Source organism: Phacochoerus africanus, chromosome 3, assembly GCF_016906955.1.
Source record: "Phacochoerus africanus isolate WHEZ1 chromosome 3, ROS_Pafr_v1, whole genome shotgun sequence".
NCBI lineage: Eukaryota > Metazoa > Chordata > Mammalia > Artiodactyla > Suidae > Phacochoerus > Phacochoerus africanus.
This window is the reverse complement of record NC_062546.1, coordinates 94,518,093-94,540,246: the sequence shown is the minus strand read 5'-3', so window position 1 is coordinate 94,540,246 and position 22,154 is coordinate 94,518,093. Positions and strand designations below refer to the sequence as shown.

Sequence of the window (22,154 nt, the reverse complement as noted above, 5' to 3'; positions counted from 1 at the left end):
CGTGTGGGATCTGAGACTCATCTGTGACCGATACCACAGCTCATGGCAATGCCAGATCCTTAACCCACTGAGGGAGGCCAGGGATCGAACCCACATCCTCATGGATACTAGTTGGTGTTGTGACCACTGAGCCATATGAAATATACTCTTTTTTTTTTTTGTCTTTTTGTCTTTTTGCCATTTCTTGGGCCGCTCCCACGGCATGTGGAGGTTCCCAGGCTAGGGGTCTAATTGGAGCTGTAGCTGCCAGCCTACGCCAGAGCCACAGCAACGTGGGATCTGAGCTGCGTCTGCGACCTACACCACAGCTCGCGGCAACGCCAGATCCTTAACCCACTGAGCAAGAGCAGGGATCGAACCCGCAACCTCATGGTTCCTAGTCAGATTCGTTAACCACTGTGCCACAATGGGAACTCCCGGAATATACTTACATATTCTTTTTCATCTTTTTTTCCATGATGTTTATTACAAGATACTGAATATAGTTCCCTGGACTCTACAATAGGACCTTGTTGTTTATCTATTTTATATAGAGTAGTTTTTATCTGCTAATCCCAAATTTCGAACTAATCCCTCCTTTACTACCACCCCCTCTTCCCCTTCAGTAACCCTAAGTTTGTTTTCTAAACACACTCTTCTGAGTAATTCTATCCATAGTTCAAAATATGATTATCTTCCCACGATGCCATACAAATCCTAACCCTTCCTGCCTGTGCAGTGACCAAAATGAAATCAATTACACATGAACCCCACTGCCCCTCCTGGCCCTTGATGGTCTGTCTTAGCAGCCAGGCCCAGGTCTAGCCTAAGAGTAGGATGCTTGAGCTCCTAGGCAGGAGTTGTAGCACCCAAGCCACTGGCCAGGCCAAGGCTGCTCTGACCAGAAATGGTCTGACGAGGTTGTCCAAATTACAGGAATGAGGCTCAAGTCCATTTGACTTTCCCCTGAAACTTTCCCCTGAAACAGCATGCATCCCTTTGACTATTTTTATGGTAAAAAACCAAGGTACTTTGGGGGGGTAGGCGCTGTTCTGCCCAAGCTGAGGAGTGTGTCTAGTCAGTGAGCAGATTCAGTGCATTACAGAAGCCCTCAAGACCACGGCAGCAGGGGCTTGTCCTCTGATGGTACAAAGCCCATTACCGAGTGCTGGACAACATTTAATAAAGATGCAGTTGGGGATTTCCAACTGTGGTGCAATGGGATAGCCAGTGTCTCTGGAGCACTGGGATGAAGGTTCAATCCCCTGCCCTGGCAGAGTGGATTAAGGATCCGTCATTGCTGCAGGTCACGACTGTGGCTTAGATCTGATCCCTGGCCCAGGAAATCCATATGCTGTAGGGCAGCCAGAAAAGGGGTGGGCAGGGGGGCAGTTCCTATCGTGGCTCAGCAGGCCAAGGACTTGACATTGTCTCTGAGAGGATGTGGGTTTGACCCCTGGCCTCATTCAGTGAGTTAAGGATCCAGCCAGCGTTGCTACAAGCTGTGTTGTAGGTTGCAGATGCAGCTCCGATTCAACCCCTAGCCTGGGAACATCCATATACCTCAGGTGAGGCCCTAAAGAAAAGAAAAAAGGAAACAAAAAGATGCGATTGGGTCCACCTTTGCACTGGGGGATACCTCAACAGGGACCAGAAAGCAAGTCCCCAAGTTTCTTTTTTTCTTTTTATTTATTTATTTATTGGTCAAAGCATGCAGAAATTCCTGGGCCAGGGATTGAACCCACATCACAGCAGTGACCCAAGCCACAGCAGTGACAATGCCAGATCCTTTAACCACTAGCTGCCAGGGAACGACCACAAAACTTCATTTCATGGAGTGATGAGAGCCCATCTGGAAGGCCAGACACAGTCACTTGCGGAGGCCTCTAAATCATTCCAGTGATTTCAGGCCCAGACTGACTTCAACATATCTTGAAAGAATTGCAGACCATCAGATGGAAATAGCAAATGGTTCTGATGAAAACAGTGAAGCCGTTGGCCCGAGAAGATACTAAAGGGAAGGAAAGGGCGGGTAAGTGGAAGGAACCCTTTTTTTTTTTTTTTTTTTGAGTATACAAAAGGGTACAGAAGGGCAACGATAAAGCGAGCCAGCTAAACTCTCTGAAGATGATAAACCCACCTGATCCCTTGAGAGATTACATGAGTGAGGGCAACTTGGCGTCAGGCAACCACAGTGAATCAGAAAATGCAAACTGAGATAATCCCTCAGGGGTCAACGAAAAAACAGAGTAGTTTTACAGAGAATCAAATGCCTGGAGCCCTTGCAGCTCAAATCCAAAATCTCCAACCAGAGCAGGCATCTCTACAGTATGAAAATGCACAGGCAGATTCAACAAGCTCCAGCTGACAAGGACCTGCGGTAGAGCACGGGAACTCAATATCATAATAACCCACACAGGAAAAGAATCTGAGGAAGAATGGATATGTGTATACATAGAACTGAATCCCGGTGCTGTACGCCTGAAACTGACACAACAATGGAAGTCAACTCTATGCCAATTAACATTTTTTTAAGAAGACTAACAGCCAAACACAAACACAAAAGCTCCAGCTGAAGGAGTTCCTGTCGTGACGCAGCTGAAACAAATCCAAATAGGAACCATGAGGTTGTGGGTTCAATCCCCGGCCTCACTCAGTGGGTTAAGGGTCTGGCATTGCCGTGAGCTGTGGTGTAGGTTGTAGACACGGCTTGGATCTGGTGTTGCTGTGGCTCTGGTGCAGGCCGGCAGCTGTAGCTCCGATTAGACCCCTAGCCTGGGAACCTCCATATGCCACGGGAGCGGCCCAAGGAATGGCAAAAAGACAGAAAACAAACAAACAAACAAACAAACAAACAAAAACCACCTCCAGCTGAAACACAACACTGCTGAATGCCATCAAAATCATGAAATGCCACTTTGCAGGAAACCAGTGGAGGAGGGAATTGATTGCTGAGACATAGAAGCATCTCAGAGTGTACAAAAACTTCAAAACCTTGACTCCTACAGGAAGATGGCAGAGACCTGCAGAAATCAGAGGTGGATGGATCAGCTCCCACAAGAAAATAGCTCCAGAAAATGTGTTGATGGTTGTGTGATGCCTGAGAAAAAGCTCAATAGAGGTGAGGGCGGGAAACGGTGGAGTTTCCTGGTGGCTCAGCAGGTTAAGGATCTGGCATTGTCACTGCTGTGTGAGGGTCACTGCTGAGGCATGGGTTTGATCCCTGGCCCAGGAATCTCTGCATGCTGCAGGCACAGCCCAAAAAATAAAATAAAATAAGGGGCATGGAATGCTTGCAACAACTAAAAATGGCTGAATTAAAATGTGAAATCCAGGAGTTCCCGTCATGGCTCAGCAGTGATCGAACCTGACTAGCATCCATGAGGACTCGGGTTCGATCCCTTGCCTCGCTCAGTGGGTTAAGGATCTGGCGTTGCCATGAGCTGTGGTGTAGGTCACTGACGTGGCTTGGATCCCATGTTGTTTTGGCTATGGCGTAGGCCAGCGGCTACAGCTCTTATTAGACCCCTAGCCTGGGAACCTCCATATGCCACAGGTGCAGCCCTAAAAAGACAAAAAGACCAAAAAAAAAAAAAAAGTGAAATCCAGCTTTTACCATGTGGTCGTTTTGTGCCTGTAATTCTCCCTGTAGCCCAAGGCAGTGCCCAAGAAAGTCAGGGCATTTTAAATGAACCAGGATGCTTTGACATCAGAACGCTCTGAATCCTGCCCCTCCCAGGACTAGCCAATTCCTAGGGTTTAACTAGTCTGGAGGATGCTTCCCATATGCAAACCAACCAATGCAGAGCCCTTACCCCAACCTCATCCTTTGTCAGGCTTTCACAGAACATCACATTCCAGGCCACTGTCCCTCACTCTAGTCATCCCAGAGCCTGGCACCAGAAAAGCAGAGCCAGCCCTTCTGCCCTGATATCTCGCCCCTCCTTCCCCTAGAAACCACGAGAAGGGGTCTTGCCCGCATTCTCCCCTCACTCCCTCTGCTCCTGACTGACCCTGGTGCTTTTCCCCATGGCCTTGCAGGGGGTCGGGGGTGGGGGGTGACTTGTAACTTGTGTCCTCCTTTTGGGAACTGTGAGTAACAAACTACCTTTTTCATGGTAATGTCTCTTTATCTTTTGGCCCCACAATACCCAAAAAATAATCAAACCTTGATTGAAAACAAATCAGGACATCTTCTGCATCGTCAGGTCCCCATAGGAGCAGGAGAGAGGGCTCAGTGATTCAGGGTAAGAGGGAGGCTGGATTTGGGTTTACAGCAGCCCACCTCTGAGCTCTGAAGGAGTACTGATATGCCTTTTCTCTTTCAATTAATTCTGATGGAGGCTTACTGCATTCAATGCATTGTTTAACTGATGCTGAATTTGTTCTCATATTTTAATTGTCTAATATGGTGTCTCCATAAGTCAATGAAAAAAATGTTACCCACCATATCAGTAAACAAAGGATGTTGCCGCCATCAAGCCATCAGCCACTGTAGCCACCCCCAACGGTGAGCCCTGAAGGGACTCTGGATGAGGGAGGCCAGGATGCTGGCCCCAGATAGCCGAGGTGCACATCAAAGGAATGATTCAGTGAGCCCAGACCCTTGCCTCTTCCCATACATAGAAAAGCACTAAATTCCTTAACTTGAGATATCTTGGTTTTCTTTAATTAACAGTAATCTTTTGATGCTCCGGCTACCTGGTCTTTGTTGCAAAAACTCCTGTATATCCTGGCTCCTCCCTTGACTGTGCAGAGCTGTCCCTCAGAGTTATCTAAGAAGCTGCCTCCTGGGCTTAAGTAAACATAAGTCTCAATTTTTAGGCTGTGCTTTTTTTTTTTTTTCTTCAGTTGACACAGAATACAGATGACTTTTAACACAATTCTTGAGAATACATCATTCTGAGCTCCTTGGACTCTCTGGGATTAAGTTGTTTAAGTATTATCTCTAAATTTAATTAAGTGGTCCACTATTGCTTAAAGCATAATTGACAAAACCAGGAGGAGACCTTGGAAACATTGAAAATCATTTCTACATGATGAGATGTGAGAAGAAAACTGTATAAGGAGTTCCCTTGTGGCCTAGCAGGTTAAGGATCCATCATTGTTACTGCAGTGGCTTGGGTCACTGCTGTGGTGCAGGTTGGGTCCCTGGCCTGGGAACTTCCACATGCCACAGGTGTGGCCAAGAAAGAAAGAAAGAAAGAAAGAAAGGGAAGGAAGGAAGGGAAGGAAAGAAGAGAGGGAGGGAGGGAGAAATAAATAAATGTGTACAAGGAACCCCATATTTATTTCCATAAATGTTGATTAGTTTTAAAAACATAGAAATCAAAAAACCTAATCAACAACAACTAAAACCCCAGCTAACTTTTTTAGTATTTTTATTAGTTGATTCATTCATAGATTAATAAGGGGAGTTGACATTTAGGAAAACATCTGGTCCTTATTTTGTTTTCTTTTTTCAACCTTTGTTATGTGGTTTATAAAATTCTTTGCTGAGAAAACATTTCCAAATTTCATGTAGCCAAAATAAAGTATCCTTGCACAGTGAAAACAACAACAAATATCTCAGTTAATTCTCAAGACAACACCTGAAATAGGTGTTACGTCCATTTTACAGAAAACACAGTTGACACGCTTGGTAACTTGGGAATGAACAGAGAGCCAGAACTGGGACTTGGGTATACACAACACCAAAATTCCCAGATTTCAATCTGCCACCAAGATTCTAAGAAAGGACAATTAATAGTATCATTCAAACTGGTATTACCAGCAGAGAGAAAATGGTTGTTTTTAAATAGCACATGCTGGATATCCTTCATGGATATACATAAGGACCAACTTCATGCTTTTTATAGTTGCATAGTATTCTACCAAATGAACACTCCCCACATTTATTTATTTAGGCCAATATAATGTCATTTGGAAACTTACAGGGTTGTATTCCTACTTCATTCCTTACATACCAAAATAAGTTCCAAAGTATAAAGGACTGGGGGAAAACTTTTCTAAAAAAAAAAAAAAAAAAAAGTAAAATAAAGAACAAGCTAACAAATGACAGAAAAATGAATAAAATATATGAAAGCATAAGAAAATAGCTCAGGAGTTCCCGTCGTGGCGCAGTGGTTAACGAATCCGACTAGGAACCATGAGGTTGCGGGTTCGGTCCCTGCCCTTGCTCAGTGGGTTAACGATCCGGCGTTGCCGTGAGCTGTAGTGTAGGTTGTAGACGTGGCTTGGATCCCGCGTTGCTGTGGCTCTGGCGTAGGCCGGTGGCTACAGCTCCGATTCAACCCCTAGCCTGGGAACCTCCATATGCCGAGGGAGCGGCCCAAGACATAGCAACAACAACAACAACAACAACAAAAGACAAAAAAATTTAAAAAAAATTAAAAAATAAAAAATAAAAAAAAGAAAATAGCTCACCCATTATCCCAAATATGCAAAGAGCCCTTACAAATCAATAAGAAAAGGATGAAAAAATCCCACTTGAAAAAATGGGTCAATCAGATGAAAGGCAAAAAGAATAGAAAGAATCAAGTGAAAGATGAGAAAATATTCAACATCCTTGAGAAAGTACAAATTAAAACAGGAATACCTTATATTTCCCCCACTAATTATCAAAGGTTACAACACATTGTCAAAAGGATAGAAAAACAGACATGCTTCATTCATTCAAAGAAGTTCTATATGCCAGGCACCAGGCTAGGACCAGCAGTGAACAAGATACCCAAGGTCTCGGCCCTTAGGGAATTTGTATTCCAGGTGTGTAGAGATGGAAGAAAGATAATAAAGAAGAAGGAAATAAACAATTATTCAGATAAGTATCGCTCATAAAAGTACAAATTGGTACAACTTCATTGACTCCATTGCTTGGCAATATGGCAGCATCTATCATAATTTTGGGCCAGCCATTCTATTTCTATCTATTTCTAGATATCTAGATATTCTACATACAGATACTCTCACTTCTGCTTAAGCACAAAGATATCTGTACATGAATGTTCACTGGAGTGCTGGGTGTAGTTATGGAAAAAAAATGGAAACAAGCTTAATGTTCTTCAAATGAACAAATTATGCAACATCCAGACAATGGATCATAATGTAACCAGTAAAGATCAGGTTTGTTTTTTTTTGTTTTTTTGTTTTTGTTTTTGTTTTTGTTTTGTCTTTTGTCTTTTTTGTTGTTATTGTTGTTGCTATTTCTTGGGCCGCTCCCTCGGCATATGGAGGTTCCCAGGCTAGGGGTTGAATCGGAGCTGTAGCCACCGGCCTACGCCAGAGCCACAGCAACGCAGGATCCAAGCCGAGTCTACAACCTACACCACAGCTCATGGCAACGCCGGATGTTAACCCACTGAGCAAGGGCAGGGACCAGGGACCGAACCTCTTGGTTCCTAGTCGGATTCGTTAACCACTGCGCCACGACGGGAACTCCTGTTTTTTGTTTTTTAATGTATCCAGGTGGAAAGACTTTGAAGACACATTGGAGGGAAGGAAAAAAAGTTGCTAAAATAGTATACCTAACATCTCATTTTTCTTAAAAAGAAAGAGACGCACTCATTTCTGTAAGTATACATGTACATGTGCCTGTATAATTAGACATAGCTGGGTTAATGTGTGACTATACAATTAGACATATACAGGTTAATATGTGACTAAGAAAAATCTGGAAAGTGGGATTATGGGAAGCTTTTTAAGAGTACAAATTTCTCTACTGTTTGGCTGTTGTACAAGAAGTAGGTGCTATTTTTAGATTCAGCAAAGAATAAGAGAAAAAGCGTTTTTTTTAAAAAAAAAAAAAGAAAAGTCATGTATTTAAGGGTCATTTGGTTTCCTCAGTTTATATTCCCAAACTTCAGGCTAAAAATTAATCTGGAAAGGCAACTTCAGCTACAGAGGAAGAATAACAAAGTAGCTAATCCTTTGCCTCATTCCTTAAATTCAAAGCCACTGATAAAAAGGGGGGGGGGATATGTGTGCAGTATTTACGAAAGAGTTGTTATTCACTTCATTTTCAAAGCAACCCACAAAATGAAACGGGCCTAATCCCACAGATGAGGAAACCGAGGATCCTAGAGGTTAAGTGATTGCCCTAGAACAGAAGCTGCCTTCTGCCTCAGTTCTAGGATCCAGGAAGATAAGACTTCCAGCTGGGGGTTCTTATCTCCTGGCCATTCCCTCGGGTCCCTGTGAGTGGAGAGCTTGAAGGGTTGGGGTAGGATAGGAGAACTGATTGTGGGGTTTTTGTCATTGTTCAAGGAGGCATTTTTCTCCTGGCCCATTTTGGCTCCTTCCTTCACATGCCCTCCCTGGGAGCTGCCACAGGAGTTCCAGGGGGTGAGCACAGCTCCCGGAAGTACCAGACTAGAATCCTGCCTGTCTGAAGTCCTGGGAGAAGCAGGGGCCTCCCTTTCCAGAACTGTCTTCACAGTCACACCAGTACTCAACCTCTCCCTATGCCTGCCTGATCTCGCTTCTCTCAGCCTGCCTTCCATAAAGGGGGAAGGATCCATTGTGGGGATATTACTCCAAAGAGAAGACCAGAAAATGCTTTGCTATTCTAAAGGCGGGGTCCCCACCTCCCAATTAAATAATCCTTCACCCAACAGTTCACACCACTTAAGAGTCCCATGCTTTTTGTAATCGCAATTTTAAAGATGGTATTTTAACACCCTGCATAGGAATGCCTCCTGTGAGTTATGTTTATTATCTGGTTGTACAGTGAATGGAGAACAAACAGAAAAGTTCAGCAGACCTGATTGCCTTTAATCTATCCCAGGCTACCACCTTTCAGTTCTAAGTACAGTTCTTAGTTCTAGCACCAACTCTGCGTTAATCTTTCAATTAGGAAAAGAAAGGATTAAAATAGTTAAAAAAATCAATGTCCCAATTTGTTGAGCATGTTAACTTCCAAACAGGGAAAACATGTATCACTCTATTGTTAATAATGGCTAATGTGTTAGTGCTTATTATGTGCCAGACACCGTTTTCAGTGCTCTTCATGCATTAACTCATTTTAGCTACACAATAGCACCTACTTTGCAGGCATTCTATTTCCTCCATCTTACACAGGAAGAGCTGGAGGCACTGCCCAAAGGACCAGCCTCAGAAAGGCAACTGGAGACCTTGGCCATCTGGTCTACCTCTCCCGCCATATATCATTCGAACTCTTCCTTATGTCCCAAACCCTAGTCCTCCTGAATGGATTAGGAGTCTTCACAGTGTGATGCTTAACTGCATCCCCACCCTCACCCATTTTTGCCTTTCCACATGGCTTTTCTCTCTCTCCCGGAGCTATCCTCTCCTTCCAGTGGACAGGAAGTTTTATTCCATGAATGAATGACTGTACCTATTGTGAAAATCCATCACTATATTTAAGATTCGAGGGCTGCTTTGGTAGGAAATACCAAAGCTTTCTCCATAACAAGCCATGCTTGCAAAGTTGCTCTTATCTCAAAGTCAGAATTCCCTGCACAGATTGCCTTGAGGGTCTCTTTCTTCTGATCTCCCAGACTCCTCCCCCACAGCCTCCTTCATCCCTTCCCTCTGGCTCCAGCCTTCAGGAAAGATCTGTCTCCACAGTGACCTTTGGCCACTGGCAAAGAGACTGATCTGGGAGTTTGCAGACCTCCACTCAACAGCTATATACCCTTTTCCTTAGGACTCCATTTCAGAGGAAGAGGACAGTGTTGGCTTCCCAGACCATTTCACTGTATCCAAAATTAGCCACTGGGCTTGGTGATAGGACACCCGTTAAGTAACACACCTTATGCAAGCCATGATGTTAGGGCATGGGTCTGACACCGCAATGAGAAATGAGCATCCAATAGCTTAAATGACTTTTTAATTCACAGATCCAGCACAGATCTTAAATGACTTTTTCATTCACAGATCTCTTCCAAGTTCTCCAAGAACCTTAAACATATCGTTACAAAAAAGAAGACATGGGATGGCCTCAGAGAAATAGTGGCATAAACATCAGAGAGCCAGTGCAATAAACATTAGATGCTTAATAGCAAACTTTTCAATTAACCAGGAAGGTTTTGACTATTGACTGGTATGTCAAAACTACTTCTTTTCAAAACTGATGCTTACTTGTCACATGACATAGATGATAATAAACTACTTTAAAAAAGATACACCGGAGTTCCCGTCGTGGCACAGTGGTTAACGAATCCGACTAGGAACCTTGAAGTTGCGGGTTCGGTCCCTGCCCTTGCTCAGTGGGATAACGATCCGGCGTTGCCGTGAGCTGTGGTGTAGGTTGCAGACGTGGCTCGGATCCCGTGTTGCTGTGGCTCTGGCGTAGGCCGGTGGCTACAGCTCCGATTCGACCCCTAGCCTGGGAACCTCCATATGCCGCGGGAGTGGCCCAAAGAAATAGCAAAAAGGCAAAATAAATAAATAAATAAATAAAAATTAAAAAGATACACTGAAAAAGCTATCCAGTACAGCATTACTAATAATAGCAACCAAAGAGAGAGAGTGAGAAGAAAGACAACATAGAAATAAAATAAATCATGCTTATTTTTAAATGTTCTGAATGTTTATGGAGCATCTACTCTCAAGGCACCAAGCTTAATGCTGAGGATACAATGTTAAAAACATAAACTTGGCTCTGCCCTCACCAGCTTCCATTCTACTACGGAAGATAGACACTCAAATAATTACATTGTATGTTTTCTTCCAGGAGTTATGACAATAATCTGTCCTGATTAATAAGAGAAAATAGTGAAACAATACGCAGATATTTTAAATAATGTTTAAGAGCTTTGATGTTAACAGAAAAATCAGAATAGTATTTAATAAAAGCAAGAAACAATTTTATAAAGTATATCATAAAAATTTTTTTAAATATAGAAGGAAGATTCAATGGTTGTAAATCCATCCATAAGAATAAGTGATTGAGAATGGCTAAGAATGATAAAAGAAACTTCTACTCCCAAAAATGGAAACATGTTTCCAAGCTACAACTAGTTCAATTAGAAATGGGCAAGAAGTTCCCATTGTGGCTCAGCGGTAATGAGACTGACGAGTATCCATGAGGACACAGGTTCAATTCCTGGCCTCGCTCAGTGGGTTAAGGATCTGGTGTTGCCATGAGCTGTAGTGTAGGTCACAGACAAGCCTCAGATCCAGCGTTACTGTGGCTGTGGTGTAGGCCGGCAGCTGCAGTTCTGATTCGACTTCTAGCCTGTGAACTTCCATATGCCACTAGAGTGGCCCTAAAAAAAAAAGAAAGAAAGAAAGAAATGGGGCAAGAATCAGTGAATATCAGGTGTATAGAACAAATATTTATACTTTTCTGGATTAATACTTTAGAATATGGCTTTTTAAAGGTTTCAAAAGTGGCATTTAACCAGTATGAATAAGATAAACTGAGTATTAACTAGTAGGTTAACTATTTAGAAAAACAAGCTTAGACTTTACATCACATCACAAATTCCAAATGCAACATACGAAAGATAAATCCCACTAGTAAAGCTGGGGAAAAAAATAAATACATATATTTTATGTAATAATAATCCAAAATATCATTAAATGACTGATTATTGTTTGCAAAAGAATTCCAAATGTGCTGCAATATTAAAATTCAGAAATCATTACATGAAATCTAAGAAACCACTGAGCTGATTTGGGGGGATAGGCAGGCATTCTAAACATAAAAGAAAAATCATTTTATAAAATGAAAGATTTGACAACAGATATTTAAATTTCTACACTAAAAAAATCATGACCTATATCTCACACCATAGATATAGTTATCTCACAATAAATATAGTTAAATGGTCAGGTGGAAAAGGTTTGCAAGTTATGGCAACTAAAAGGCCAATATTCTGCATACAGTGTATGTTCTTACAATTGGTAAGATAGAACCATCCCAATAAAAAAAAATGTGCAAAGAACATGAACATAACTGATGAAGAAATTTAAAGATCAACAAATATATTTTTAAATATGCAACCCCATTAGCAATGATAAAAGTGATGGTTTTAGATTAAGTCCTATGTTTTAGTCATCAGATGAAACACCACAAAATCCAATATGAGAAAGAGACAGTGAAACGTACCCTGCTGGTTACCCTGTAAATTCTGCTGAGAAGACAGTTTACCCTGTAAATTCTGCTGAGAAGACAGTTTTGTAAGATGTCTGAAAAGCTTTTTGACTCAAACATTTTGATCCAGGAAATGTACTCCTTTTTTTTTAGGGCTGCACCTGCAACATATGGAAGTACCCAGGCTAGGGGTCAAATTGGAGCTGCTGCTGACAGCCTACACCATGGCCATAGTAATGCCAGACCCAAGCCCAATCTGTGACTGATGCCACAGTTCCCGACAACACTGGTTCCTTAACCCACTGAGTGTGGCCAGGGATCAAATCTGCATCGTCATGGATACTAGTTGGGTTCTTAACCCCCTGAGCCACAACAGGAACTCCCAGTAAGTGTACCTCTAATCTATTTATCTAACATAATAATCAACATTTCGCACAATGACAACTAAAAATTAAGTGTCCATACCATGAGACTAGTCAAAGTTAACAATAAAATACTATGCAACCATTACAAAAACCTAAGTTCTCAGAGCATTTTTTTCTTGTTTTACTGTACCTTTTGGCCTCATCTGCAGCATGCAGAAATTCTTGGGCAAGGATCAAACCCACACCACAGTAGTAACCAGAGCCACAGCAGTTATAATGCTAGATCCTCAATTGGCTGAGCCAACAGGGAACTCCTCAGAGCATTTTTAATGACATGAAAAAGTTCACAAATGTAGTAAATGAAGAAAACAGGATATATATCTGTAACATGATCATTATTTTAATTTTACATATACAAATATGTAAAAATAAGTTTAGCAATGATTCTCAAGTGAAATTAGAGATTTTAATTTTTCTTTTAACTTTCTTTATACTTTTCTAAATGATCCAAATTTTCTATAATGAACATGTATTATTTTATTTTATTATGTTATTTTTTTATTTTTTATTTTTTTTGTCTTTTTGCCATTTCTTGGGCCGCTCCCACAGCATATGGAGGTTCCCAGGCTAGGGGTCGAATCGGAGCTGTAGCCACCGGCCTACGCCAGAGCCACAGCAACATGGGATCCGAGCCGCGTCTGCAACCTACACCACAGCTTACGGCAACGCCGGATCGTTAACCCACTGAGCAAGGGCAGGGACCGAACCGGCAACCTCATGGCTCCTAGTCGGATTCGTTAACCACTGCGCCACAACGGGAACTCCATGAACATGTATTATTTTAATAATCAGGAAAATATAACTGGGAATTCCTGTTGGAAATGAATCCGACTAGGAACCACGAGATTGCAGGTTCGATCCCTGGCCATACTCAGTGGGTTTAGGATCTGGCATTGCCGTGAGCTGTGGTGTAGGTGACAGATATGGTTCAGATTCCCTATTGCTGTGGCTGTGGTGTAGGCCGGAAGCTGTAGCTCCGATTCGACCCCTAGCCTAGGAACCTCCATATGCTGTGGGTGCAGCCCTAAAAAAACAAAGAAGAAAAAAAAATGTATGTATATATATACACATACACACATATACAGAAAATATAACTTAAAAAGGATCGAAACCAAATATATCAAATTAATATAGGAGCAATTCTTTTCCCTTCTCTTAACTTACCTATATTAAGTAAAAGATAAGTCTTTTAAAAAGACCTAATAGGTTGACTGCCAAACACTGTCCCAAGTTGATGAGGGAGGGGGCAGAGAAAAGGTGAGGGAGGCAGTCAAAGGCCTTACAGGGGTGGTGGGGGGGGAGTCAAAGGCCTTACAGTAGGGAAGGAGCAGTCAAAGCCTTACAAGTGGGGGGGGGGGGCGGCCGCACACAGTGTCCAGCAGCAGAACCTTGGCCCCAGGACAGGCCAGGAACAAGCACCACCCCAAGCTTGACGCTTTGTAAACATCACCCAATTTCTTCATGATACACTTTGGTGAGAAAGCAGAGGCCCAGAGGGGAAAACCACTGCTCTAAGGTACACAAGTTGGTACGTTTGACCTTCCATGAAAGAGAAAGGAGAACGTCCAAAGCCACTCCACCCTCAAACAAGCGCAGACACAGAGAGGGAGTCTTGCATGCGGCCAGGTCACTGGCCATCAGCGATCACCAGCTTCAGCAGCTGGAACACAGATCTAAGGGCCTGAGCCAGGCACCCAAGAGCTGACTGAGCTTGGCCTGGCGACCAGCTGAGGATGCAGGACCATCTACAGGGATAAGCATGAGCATCCCTGGGTCACATCAACAGTGGGGGAAGGCAGATCCCATCCAGAGGCAGACACAGGGCCACCTGTTAATCCTGAGCTGCTTCGGGACCCAGAAGCCAGCAGTTCAGCTGTCAGAGCTAGGCCCAGTGGTCAGGCTGGACTTCCACCTTGGTCTGGCTTCCAGATTGGGGAGCCCAAGTTCTGCAGAAAGGAAGCCGCTGGGATAGAACAAACCACACTGCCACTTCCTTGCACTTAGTGCCACGTTCCAGAACCACTGTGGCCCCTGCCCCTCTGCTCTTCCCATTTTAAAGGAGGGGTGATTAATCCACTTGGGGTGACCAGGGGAGGGGGTACAAGAAACACAGACACATAATCAGTACAGAAACCATCAGTTAGGACATGGATCCATGTGTCCTGAATGAGGGCATCAGAAACCAAACAGGCACCTCCCACACCTTCACTCTTTGAAAACTCACAAAACAACACATCTCATTTCACATGTGAAGACACTGAGGCTCAGAGAAAAAGAAAAGGCAGCTCAAAGCCACAGTGCTGGGAAAGGCTGGGGTTGCCTTGCCAAGTCCAAAGCATGTGCCCTTTCTCTCAGGACGCTGTGAGCAAGCCGGTCCCTACCACCACTGAGGGCCCCTGCCTGGCACATGTAGCACCCGGCCACCAGGCTGCCTTAGGCGGGCCTTCCCATCTCTGCAGCTCCAGAAGGGGCAGCTGACCTGTATACCTACAGCGCTCAACCTGCGTCCAGGAAAGGACCCCAGTTGTGGGCCCAGCAAGCAGTAGTTACCCCGTGGCTGCCCATCACCGAGCACCTGCTCCCTGGAGGGCCTGTGCCAGGACTGTGACCCACATCTGGTCTGAGTGAAACATAGCTGATGAGTCCATTTTCCAGATGAAGACACTGAGGCTTCGGGAGCCGCAGAGCAGGAAACAGAAGCTATCTGCCACCAGAGCCTCCTTTCCCAAGCTCAGCTCTCCCTCTCTGACAAGGCAACAGGTCATTCAGGTCAAAGTCTCCAGCCCTTCTGGACGATGTCCCCAGCCCCTAGCGGTCCCTGGGCCCAGAGCTCCAGCACTACCTTGGTTGAGGTAGGTCAAGGTCTCTTCGTGCAGCTTCACAGCCGGGGATGTGGCAGCACACAGCACATACTGCAGGGGCGGCAGGCGGGCCTCCGTCTCCGGGGACAGCTGGGGCTCTTCCTGCTTGAAGATGGGCAGAGCAAGGACGTCGCTGCAACACACAGGAGGAAGCAGGTGGTCAGGAGCCGAGCCCCCAGGGGCCCAGAGCCAGGACACAGACCGCAGGGTCAAGGGCAGTACTGCCAAGCACAGTGCATGGCCCCGCAGACAGGGTCACCAGCACTCAAAAGATGCTTCCCAACGGGGAATCAGTCCTGTTCTACTTTTACTCCATGACCTTCGAGGGATTTATTCAGCCAAAACATCAGGGCGGTAAAAATGTACGAAGGAGATTTTTTAAATCGACAAATTACAGAAGTCTCTGTGACAAAAGCGGCAATGAAGTGAACATTAGATGCCACTTGGTGTCCATCCATGAGAGTCTGGCTTTTAGAATAAGAACCGGAACAAAATTTTTAGTTTTTTAAACAAACTGTTCTCCATGATGGAAGATCAGAGAAAAAGAATGTGTACTATATTCATGCACATTTATATGTACATATCCATATATATATATGTATGACTGGGTCTCTTGGCTATACAGCAGAAATTGACAGACATTGTCAATCAACTCTACTTTAAAAAATTTAAAAAATAAAAAAATAAACCATTCTAGTTATTGGCCACTTCTGAGACCAATACAACTCTGTCCTCTGGGCTCTGTAAACTATGCAAATGCAGAAGCTGTTTGCTTCCATCACCCAAACGGATACATCCCTCTGCCCTTTCAAAAAAAAAAAAAAGGCCTGCTGGCCTATAACCCCTATTTTAAGGGTCATCCTAATATCTCCTAGATGCAAACAAGAAGGATCTTGCTATCAATTCAGTTTTCTTAAGCAAATGGAAAATACTCAGATGCTCAAAGGTTCTTTTCCTCCACCTCTAAACAAAAATCCCCATCAGAGCCAAAAAAAAAAAAAAATCAGCCTATAACCCAAGAACTTGTCTCTAGGTCTATTGTTTAAATATCTTCACAAGGGAAAAAGAAATCCCTGAGAACATGAATGATCTGCAACCAGGACAGGCTCCTAACCAGCTCTCTAGGTTATAAACGGCACAGAAATTATGCCCAAAAAAGTGCCAGTGCCTTTATCTTGATAACCTCCTCCCTTCAAGTGTCCAGGGTCACGAACCCGATTCGCTGACCCCGCTTAACTCTGTAAAACAGCAGAGTCACTGGTACAATCAGTTCCTCACACAGCACAATAAACAAGTATCTCTAAAACACAAATCCCACACACACCCGGGCAGGTGTGACCACGTCTCCCAAGGAAGAGTCTGGGAGTTCCCATTGTGGCTCAGCGGTAATGAACCCTGATTAGAATCCATGTGGATTCGGGCTAGATCCCTGTCCTCACTCCATGAGTTAAGGCTCCAGTGTTACCATTGCGGTGAGCTCAGGCATAGGTCGTGGATGTGGCTTGGATCTGGTGTTGCTATGGCTGTGGTGCAGGGGGGCAGGTGCAGCTCTGATTGGACCCCTAGCCTGGGAACCTCCATACGCCATGGGTGCAGCCCTAAAAAACAAAAAAAAAAAGAAGGAAAAGCCTGGCTTGGGCCACACCTAGAAAACATCCCCTGCCACCATCCGCTGCCCACCGACAAGGGGACAGCAGTCTTGACTCCTGCACACCACAACTTCCTTTGACCACACTGGGGTGCACTCCCAGCCCAAGTGGTTACCTAGGAACAGGGGGGAAGCAGGCAGGCCTGCCCACCCGGGATTGCATACTTTCATGTTTGCCCAGACCATGTTAATAATCCATGAGCTGCTGCCTTTAAATTAAAGAAGAAAAGAAAAGTGGAAGTTGGGGGGTGGTGGTAAGAACCATCACTCAACAGTAACTTGTTTCAAGCCTGGCATCCTTATTTGCTGAAGAATAAAAGTCACAAGAACATCAAACAGAAGGAGGGGAGAAGGGGGTAAAGGTCATTCCCCCTGGGAAGGTCTGAAAACTTGCAGAGGTGCTGCACAGTCAGGAGAGGACCAAAAATAAAACTGCAGAAACCAAAGAAAGGGACAAGACCTCCACTCTAGAGCCAGGGGGCCAGGGGCATATTCACTGACCCTCACCTTGGCCTTCCCCAAGGTCAACCTCTACCAGGGTGAAAACCCCAGCTGCCAAGAAGTTAACTAAAGCATGTGGACCAAATGCTTCTTTATCCACGTCCCAAATAACCCTAGAAATCAATATGGCTTTATAGTACCTTTCACCCCAACTCCCAACCCACCTCACCCTGCTTAATGCAATAACAAAATCCTAAAAAGGTATCTGAAGTGCTCCGCAAACAAATTCCCATCTCAGTGGCAGGGGCACCCCCCCCCCCCCGCTACACACACACACGAGAAAAATTATTCCTGAAAGAGATGACATTTTCAGTGTCCAGGAAGTTTTAAATCCACTCACTTCTGCCCTCAGGGTCACCTTCAAACTCATTTCAGAGGTATGGCAACAGACCTAATGGCCACAAGCAAAAATTCAGGTAACATTACAACTAAAACAGTACCAGACAGTACAATGGCAAAGTATTCCATTGCCTCATCTCATGTAAGTGGATGGACACCATCGTCTGCCCAGGACTGACATCTGCCCAGTGGGCGTCCAACATCCCCCAGAGCAGCTTCCCTCTGGTGACATCGCAGGGGTCAGCAGGGAATGTCAGTTCTTAATTAAGACTCTATAGATTTACGCCATCTCCTATTATTCTGGCCCAAGAATAAAAACCAGCAGACTTAGCAGTTAAACTCCTTTGCCTTTTAGAATGGGGATTTCTTCACAGAGGTCTATGGGACAAACATCTATCAAAAGCCAAGATTTACAAAGCACCTGTACTGCTAAATCTGAGTGGAACTTCTTGGGGCCAGAAATACAAAATAAAGCACTCAGGTCGCTCTCACTTTGGGGCTGTCAGCACCAGCGGGTCCCGAGGTCCCACTCAACTCACTTTCTCTGAGCTCCTACCAAATGCCCTTTGGGTTAAATTAGGCACATTTCATAAACTGTGACTAGGATGGAAATAAGGACAGGCTAAAGCTGGCTCAGGCGAGTTCAGAAAGTGAAATGACTGCCCATTAGTACCGGGGCCAGCTGCACAACAGGGAAAAACAATTCTCCAGGAACTGAAGCTATGGGGTGGGGGGTGGGGGTGCCACTTCCTTAAAGGGGAGAGGAGAGAGGACTGCAAAACAGGCAGGACTTACTTTTCCCTTTGAAGAGCACTAGTCAAATCCCTGCAGAAGAAAAAAGATTTCCATCAAGGGCAATAAACGTGCGGGCCTCGGGCCCAAACTGGCAAGACCACCTGGTGGGAGGAGGCAACCGGTCCCCCCCGAGTCCTCCGCCGCCACCGACTGCCCACGAGGCCGAGAGCAGGTCAACGCTGGCCGCTCACTCGCCCCTCGGCCCGATCAAGGACAGCGGCGAGGACCCGAGGCTCGGAGAGGGACCCGGGCGGAGAGGGGCAAAGAGAAGGGGACTTGACTTCCTGGGACAGACTCCAGATTGATGGCTGGACGCTCCCTCTTCTCCGACGCGAGCAGGGAGAGGAGAGTCGGGGCTGACTGACCGCCCCCGGGAGGCTGCGGCCTCAGACGCGTGCTGCGCTCCCGCTGGGGGTCGTCAGGGGAGCAGCCTCACAAGCGCTAGGCTCCGTAAACCCGACTTCCCGGAGGGCGGTCCACTGCGAGCGTCGGATCCCACCAGGGAAGGTCTGTCGGTCGCAGGAAGGACCCTGGGCAGACCTCCCTCTCAGTCCCCAAAGGGCAGACAGCGGGGAGGCAGGGGCGCAGCGAGGACGCGGGACCCCTGGCCTGGCAGCTCCCCTCCAGGGCCCCGCCCTCGGCCCAAGCCCGGGGGCTGCCTGTAGGGCCGCGGCGGCGCGACCCTTACCGCAGGTAGCTGCCGGAGTTGTGCTGGTTGTAGTGCTCGGGCTGCGTGTGCCAGAACAGCATGGCTGGGGCTCCGAGCCCGGCCCGACTCGGGCGTGCAGCTGACGGGACGGGACCGGACGCGACTCCGGACGCGACTCCGGACGCGCAGACCTCACGGTCACCTGCAAGCGGCGCTCCGGAGCTAAGCGCTGACCCGCCCCGCGCATTTATGGACGGCCCGGGGGGCGGGGCCTCGACCGGGCCCGCCCCCAGGCTGCGCTGCAGGGCTGTGGCCGCCTCACCTGGCTGACCCGCACCTCTTGGCCGCGCCCCTCCCGGAAGCGAGCGCGCCAGCAGGGTGGCGATCTAGAGCGGGCAGCACGGCCGCCCTGGCCCTCCTTCCTTCCCGAACCCGAGGGTGGGGATCGGGTAAGGATCGCCGCAGTCCCAGTGGCCTCCCGCTCCTTCTCGCGCCTTCTCCATTCCGCGCCCAGGGCCGGTCCCCGGAGCAGCACGGTGATAGGGAAGCGGTCTCTGACCTAGACACCAAACACGCTCTGCCCACTTACCTTACTCTTGATTTTTCATAGCACTTGACATTTCCAGATATCGTGTTTTGCCTTGTTTGTTTTTAATGTATCCTTGTGCATGGGTTGTCTTTTCCAGTAGAATATAATCTCCAAGAGGGCAAGGATGGACTCCTACCTTTTAGAAAAGTGTTTGGGTCATAGTGAGTGCTCTGTAAACATCTGCTGAATAAATATGAAAAAAAGGAATGTATCCAGCCAGTAGTCAGTGAAAGCTTTCTGGAGGAGGTGACATTGAGCTGAGGCCTTATAGATTCAAAGGACTCACCTCTGCGAACATCTGGAGGGAAAATGGTTCCAGGCAGGGGCAGTGGTCATTGCCAAGGCCCTGGGGCTGGGTGACCAAGAGGAAAGCTTAGGAGGTGAGGTGGGAGGGGTGGGTGGGGGCAGATCAAAGAGGCCCTGTCAGGCCTGCAAAGAGGGAGCTGGGCTTTTATGCTAAGTGTGTTGTAAGGAGGAGTTGAGTATCTGATTTGCCCTTTGGAAAGATGGGTCTGGAAGGAGTGTGGACAGCTGGTCATGGAGGTGGGGCAGTTAGGAGGGAGTGGAGGTCAGAACTCTAACCCACACGCAAGTGGCATCCACACCCCCTCTACATGACACTGTTCCTGGCACAGAAGAGCTTTTATCCCGTGGAGACCCGGGACCAGAACTGCCAGCTCCCCCAAGCTTGAGGGTGTCTAAAATCCTCCCTGGCTCAGCTCTCTCTGCTGCTCTCCCTTCAGCCACAGGTGACAGCTGGCGGCCACTTCCTCTGAGCAGCCCTTAGGGACTACTACTCCTCACTGCTCCTCTGCCACTGAGATCTCCCTTCAAGGAGGATTTCTTTTTCTTTTTTGTCTTCTTAGGTATGTACCTGAGGCATTTGGAAGTTCCCAGGCTAGGGGTTGAATCAGAGCTGCAGCTGCCGGCCTACACCCCAGCCACAGCCAGATCCAAGCTGCATCTGTGACCTAAACCACAGCTCGTGGCAACACTGGATCATTTACCCACTATACATGGCCAGGGATTGAACTTGCACCCTCATGGATACTAGTCAGGTTCTTAAGCCGCTGAGCCACAATGGGAACTCCCAAGGAAGGATTCTTGCACCAGCCACAGGGCTACAAGCAGACAGCTCTCAGCCATCTGCATTGCCAGGCGCTCTGTTGCAGAGAGCCACCTCACCCAAGATAACACCCCTGCTGAGGTGGCCCCAGTGACTTCCCCGACAAGAACATTAAAGTCTGGCCATCTCTGCTGATGGGCTGTCTTAGCCTCAGGATTCCCCTTCCTCCCTTGGAAGGTGCACTCCTGCTTCCTTCCCATCACTTGCACAGCTGTTCATCTCAAGGGAACTTCCACATTGACACCCTGAACCTGAAGCTCCATCGGAGGGTCCCTGACGAGCCCAGTGTTTATACAGGAGGCATTCTGGGGAGCTGTGGAAAAAGCAGGCCCATTTCTGGATTCGCTCACTGGACAAATACCTCCAGAGCACCTGCCATGTGCCAGGAGCATGGGACACCACATGCAAGCCTGCCTTCTGACAGCAGCATGATCAAGGACACAGAAGCCTCACCTAGGAACACAAGGGAGGACTTTTGCACACGGGAAAGGCTCCCTGGTAAAAGTGGTGCCACCTGACAGATGGGTGCATGGAAGTTAGGCCTATCCATGAAGTGAGAACTGGAGAAGGGTCTCCAGCTGAGGCTGGAGGGCAACCAATGTGGACAAGAGCTCACAGGGACCCAAACCTGGCTTTCTCTGCCACCCTCCCCACCTCCACCAGCTTGTCAAGTGTGTGACTCATCACATCAAGATGGTCCTGTGACTTGCTTTGAACACAAGGGTCCCAGTTCCAGCTGGCCCCAAGAGGCCAGGCGGCTTCTGCTGCCCCTCTCTTGGCTCCCTGGACCACCAAGTCTAACTGCCCCAGTGGTGAGCAAGGCCCACCAGGCCCCAGCCATTCGGGCCACCAACAAAGACCACTTTGGATGGCCCATGGATCTGCTCCAGCAGACATTACAAGGCACAGAAATGAGCTGCCACCCCCCAACCCCCCACCCCCAGCGCTGCCCAAAGTGCAGCCCTGGGAGCAAAGGCATGCGTGCGGCTTTCAGCCACAGAGAGTCTTCATGGTGGGTTCCCACCAACAGAGAGATGTGCTGGGCTCTTCCAGCCTCAGCTTTGCTGTTGGTGAATGGGGCTCATCAGGCTTAGTTTCAAGGTGGTGATGAGCTTTGGGGTCAGTGGGTGTAGCCTCCAGGGAGTTACCAGCTCTCTCCGTGCCTTTAGTGACTGCACACCTTC

General features: G+C 46.7%; 1 protein-coding gene across 4 annotated transcripts in view; it reads right to left on the bottom strand.

Moving 5' to 3' along the window:
- The window catches only part of TFCP2L1 (transcription factor CP2 like 1), a 60,065-nt gene extending 40,602 nt beyond the window's left edge, over nt 1-19,463 (bottom strand). For 2 of the 4 annotated variants that reach the window (XM_047772172.1, XM_047772174.1), the window contains exons 1-3: nt 19,295-19,463; nt 18,607-18,636; nt 15,305-15,456 (exon numbers count right to left, since the gene is read on the bottom strand). In XM_047772172.1, the coding sequence (XP_047628128.1) occupies nt 15,305-15,456; nt 18,607-18,636; nt 19,295-19,356 (244 nt within the window). In that variant the 5' untranslated portion in view covers nt 19,357-19,463. The remainder of the gene's footprint in view (nt 1-15,304; nt 15,457-18,606; nt 18,637-19,294) is intronic. The other 2 variants (XM_047772173.1, XM_047772175.1) reach the window with 1 other exon arrangement.
- Between the last annotated feature and the right edge of the window lie 2,691 nt (nt 19,464-22,154).